Source organism: Engraulis encrasicolus, chromosome 23, assembly GCF_034702125.1.
Source record: "Engraulis encrasicolus isolate BLACKSEA-1 chromosome 23, IST_EnEncr_1.0, whole genome shotgun sequence".
In the NCBI taxonomy this organism is placed as follows: Eukaryota; Metazoa; Chordata; class Actinopteri; order Clupeiformes; family Engraulidae; genus Engraulis; species Engraulis encrasicolus.
This window is the reverse complement of record NC_085879.1, coordinates 11,622,853-11,627,852: the sequence shown is the minus strand read 5'-3', so window position 1 is coordinate 11,627,852 and position 5,000 is coordinate 11,622,853. Positions and strand designations below refer to the sequence as shown.

Below are 5,000 nucleotides of genomic sequence, written 5' to 3'. Positions count from 1 at the left end.
AGTGTAGACAGACAGGCTATTGCTGCTTTTAATACCCGAATTAGGTAGCACACTCACAGTAATCAGGTTTAGTGCAATGATGGAAGTGAGAAAGCTAAAATTGGTAGGATTGAAAGTTTCTGCCACCACACATACGCTCTACGAAATGAGAGGTGTGAGTTGTCATAACTCCTGAATGTCATTTCATAGACACAGGTTAAGCTCACCTCTGAGAAGTCAGTAGTAACGTAAGTACTTCAAATTGGCCAGACTAAGCTCCTATAAGCTTTCTGTTGAAACTGTATAGCAAAGCCACAGAGCCGTAGCTAAAAAAAGGGGTAAATGTAGTGTAAGTAAACATGTGCACAGAGCAGAAAGTGTGAAATTATGTCTACACAGTGTCTGAAACCAAACATTTATTGTATTAGTTATCATGAGTCATCAGTTATCATGAAAATGTACTGGATAAATGTGAAATGTAGCATAATGCCTAACAACAGATTTCAGGCTTTAAACCGTTTCGCCCTGCCCATATGAAAAATAATTATATGATTCATGTACTGCAAACATGCATGTTCCTTACATGAAATCGTATAGAAAAAATGTGCCAGATTTGCAAGAGTCACTTATACTTTTTCTAATATATGTCTATCATGATAGTCGATTATGGCCCCTTTTCGAAAAGAAATACTATATGGAACTTATACGCATGCCATATAACATGACTGCATGTAGTATAAATTCTTATAAGAGTTTGACATGCCAACAATGCATAATACTATATTATATTGACTAAAACATATGAGAAAACTACTATATTCCTATAGAAATAATGCACGTTTTATGTTAAAATCATATTGAAGTCTTATTCAATTTACGTGTGGGACTCTGACCGCTACACCAAAGAGCCAGGCTCGTTGGCATGTTAGTCTGAACACACCCCCAACCCTAGTGATGGTCACTCCATCAGATTGCCTTCCCCTTCGGGAAGCGCACGCGTGCGCTTCACACACTCATGGTGTCCCTCACGCAACTGCCCATCATGCTTCTCCCATCCAATGTGCCCCATCATCAATGCTTCACCTATCACTGAGGTCCCTCACACGGGGGTAACCAATCCTGGGGGTCCCTCACATGGAATTACGGCTCACACACCATGAGTACGCTTCCGATGGCCTCACGGTACCATCCCACTTCTGACACCATTTGTAGTGAAGGGGAGTAGAGTTGCCCAGCTGGGACTTGAACCCAGACCTTCTGGGGTAGTAAACCGGGGCTCTGACCGCTACACCAAAGAGCCAGGCTCGTTGGCATGTTAGTCAGAACACACCCACAACCCTAGTGATGGTCACTCCATCACACGTATGTTCCGTACATGTTCCGTAGTTGGATTTTACAGACTTCCTATATTAAGTTTATATGAAGTTTACAACTTGAAATGTAATATTCGTATATAAATTTTATAAAATGTATACATTTAATTATATGCAAACCTGATTTAATTTGTACATTTCTTAAACAGTTTCTGACACCAATATTTATATGAATTCTGCACATTTGTCATATGAAGCATGAGACTTTAAATGTAATATTTGTATATAACACAGGCCTAGACAGTCTAAATAAGCTTCCCGGGAAAAAAAAACAACCTGACGAAGAACTTCACTCATGATTTTTTATTTGTCTTTCTTGACTGTCACTTTGATTATATATAGGCCTATATTGCCTAAAGACAAATGTGTGTATGTGTGTGTGTGTGTGTGTGTGTGTGTGGGGGGGGGTGTCTGTCCCACATTGTCCCTCCGAAGCATACCCCTTGTCCCCCCTTGGACTTATTAGCAGGTGGTCACCCTAGCTGGAAATAAGCTACAACAAATATTGCATGGTGCACCTTTAAATATGGCATACACATAGGGCCTACTGTAACATATACAACAACATGGCACAAATACAGCACACATCTAATTGGCATTCATCCAAAAACAGCACTATTTTCCAATCTTTTTACTTATACGAAATATATAAGCCCATAGTAACATAAATCGTGTATGGCATATATGACTGACAGCACTATTTTGCAATCTTTTTACTTATACGAAATATATAAGCCCATAGTAACATAAATCGTGTATGGCATATATGACTGACAGCACTATTTTCCAATCTTTTTACTTATACGAAATATATAAGCCCATGGTAACATAAATCGTGTATGGCATATATGACTGACAGCACTATTTTCCAATCTTTTTACTTATACGAAATATATAAGCCCATAGTAACATAAATCGTGTATGGCATATATGACTGACAGCACTATTTTCCAATCTTTTTACTTATACGAAATATATAAGCCCATAGTAACATAAATCGTGTATGGCATATATGACTGACAGCACTATTTTCCAATCTTTTTACTTATACGAAATATATAAGCCCATAGTAACATAAATCGTGTATGGCATATATGACTGAAAATGAATAAAAAAATAGTTAGATTTGTATATGTGCGTTTGTGCCTTGTATGACCCTTATAATATTCTTATGGAACAGATATAATCCATATGCGTTTTTAATAAGACTTTTTCATATGGGTGTGTAAACACCAAGCATACAGCTATTGTGTTTGACTGATTATAGGGATATTATAACTCTTTATGATGACAAATGTCAAAAGCCCAATTGTTTGTGAAATATCACTTATTTTTTGTTTGTTTTTTTGGAGGGGGAAGGATCTTGCCTTTCTTGGAAAGGACAGTTTGAGAGGAGACAGAGGCCGACATGCCACGTCTTATACTTTACGTTACCAGTCAAACACGGGCAAACTGACCACACTGCAGCAGACAGGCAGGCGTGCAGAAATCACCACTTTCCACTGCTCGCTACTCACCATTGGCTGAGAGAGGTAGAAGCAGCTGTCAATCATCATGTCCTCCAGCAACTCTTGATCTGCAGGAGGGAGAGAGAGAGACAGAGACAGAGACAGAGAGAAAGAGAGAGAGAGAGAGAGATGGGGAGAGAGCGATGGAGGGAGAGGGAGGTTGGTGGGGAGAGAAAGGAGGAAGTGAAGTTATGGCTTCATCATGACACGGTGAGACAGGTAAATCTTCTGAGGTTGAAGGCTGCTATGACCTCATCCACTCTCTCATATGGGCTCCACACACCTCTGGACTCAGGGGTCAGAGAGTACCGGTAACTAGTGATCCATGCTCAGCAGTATGTGTGTGTGTGTGTGTGTGTGTGTGTGTGTGTGTGTGTGTGTGTGTGTGTGTGTGTGTGTGTGTGTGTGTGTGTGTGTGTGTGTGTGTGTGTGTGTGTGTGTGTGTGTGTGTGTGTGTGTGTGTTATTTGTGTGTCTCTGTCTCTGTACAGACATGCATGTGTGTGTCATTGTGTAATTGTATGTTGCATCATGTGTATGGATATGTTTGTACATGCATGTGTGTGTGATAAGGTGTACATGCATGTGTGTTTGTTTGCTTGCATTTGTGTATGTGAGTATGCGTATGTGTGCATGTGTGTTTGTGTGTGTGTGCAAGTGTCCATGTGTGTGTGCACATAATGTGTGGTGAGGTTTGCAGACTTGGAGGTTAGTGTTGGATATGGGTGTGGTGGTGTGGTGTCAGAAACCCCCAGAGGCAGAAAAAAAACCTTTAGATAAAAATTCCAATCACTCTGCTTTCATGAAATAATCACTCTTATCAGGGAAATCACTACATTCAATTACGCGGCCAAAGAAACCCAGACAGGTTCATTTAAAGCCATGTGCCCAGCCAGGAGTCCGCGAGGGGCCACAGCGCCTTAATGAAGTGGAATTAATCAGGACTTTAATCCATAGCGAATAATGGGAAGTCTGGATTATTAGGGAGGGGGGCAGCACTTAACTGAAGTCTGCACAGGTAATCTTTTAATGGGACGAGGAGGAGAGGAGGAGAGGAGAGGAGCCAGGAGGGAGGGAGGAGAGAGGACTTATTCTTCCATGCACAGAGGGCAAGGGAGAGAAGAATCTTAATTACCTTGTGCTTCAAAACGTCCCACTAAAAACTCTGGGCCGAACGAACGGACACTATGAAATGTTAATCAATTCCAAAACGTGTCCCATTTTATGATGTCTCGGTTTTTTATGCATTTTTGTTTTTTTATGGGACACTAGATTTTAGTGTGGACAATATTCACACAAACACAGGGACTCACAAAAGTCACAACGTGTCTCCATAAATCAGTAAAAAAACACATAATTTCCACATATCTTCACGTAGCTCTCAAAGGTGATATACAACACACATGCCTTAACAACCGTGCAGTAAGATTTGTTTTGGTATCCGTAACGGACAGTTCACCGTTTACCATGAGCAGAAACTTTGTCGAACCCACAGACCCACCATCAACAGCCCATACCTCCCACCCCCCATACACAGTGAACTGTGCGTGACGGACATATAAAAACCAAATATGGATTTTTATTCTCTCTCTGCTCCTATCATAAAGAGAGCATCTGTCTGGCAGAAAAACAGCAGGTTTCGCAGTACAGAGAGGAGCCCCCATATCACAACAGACCTGGCAACCATCGCAACATCGTAACACCGTGCGGAAGAAAGCTCCATCGCAATACACCCCACCTATGCACCACATAACTTGCGATTTTGTGCGCAAACGCTGAACGAGGTGAAGGAGAAGCAAAAAGAAAAATGAAAGAAAGAAAAGAGAAAAATGAAAGAAAAAACCAAGACACACACCCCACCTATGCACCACATACTTGCATTTTTTAAGTGCAAAAAAAAACATTTTGAAAAAAGAAAAATGAAAGGGGAAAAGAAAGTACAAAATCCATTTTATCTGGATGGGATTTACGGATGCCAATCCCTAGGACTTGCCAAGATGTTTGTCCTGGGAATTGGCTCAATATTGGGCATTAAGGTGCATGCCTCCAGCCAATATTCAGATGCACACATACATGTATTTGCGGCTTGTGTCTACTCTAGCAAAAACGGGAAATGGGGGAGTTTGCACAAATGCCAAAAT

General features: G+C 40.9%; 1 protein-coding gene across 1 annotated transcript in view; it reads right to left on the bottom strand.

The window, feature by feature from the left end:
- The window catches only part of LOC134439461 (putative methyltransferase NSUN7), an 80,196-nt gene that overhangs the window by 59,631 nt on the left and 15,565 nt on the right, over positions 1-5,000 (bottom strand). Inside the window, exon 4 of the mRNA XM_063189350.1 lies at positions 2,870-2,928. Within this exon, the coding sequence (XP_063045420.1) occupies positions 2,870-2,928 (59 nt within the window). The remainder of the gene's footprint in view (positions 1-2,869; positions 2,929-5,000) is intronic.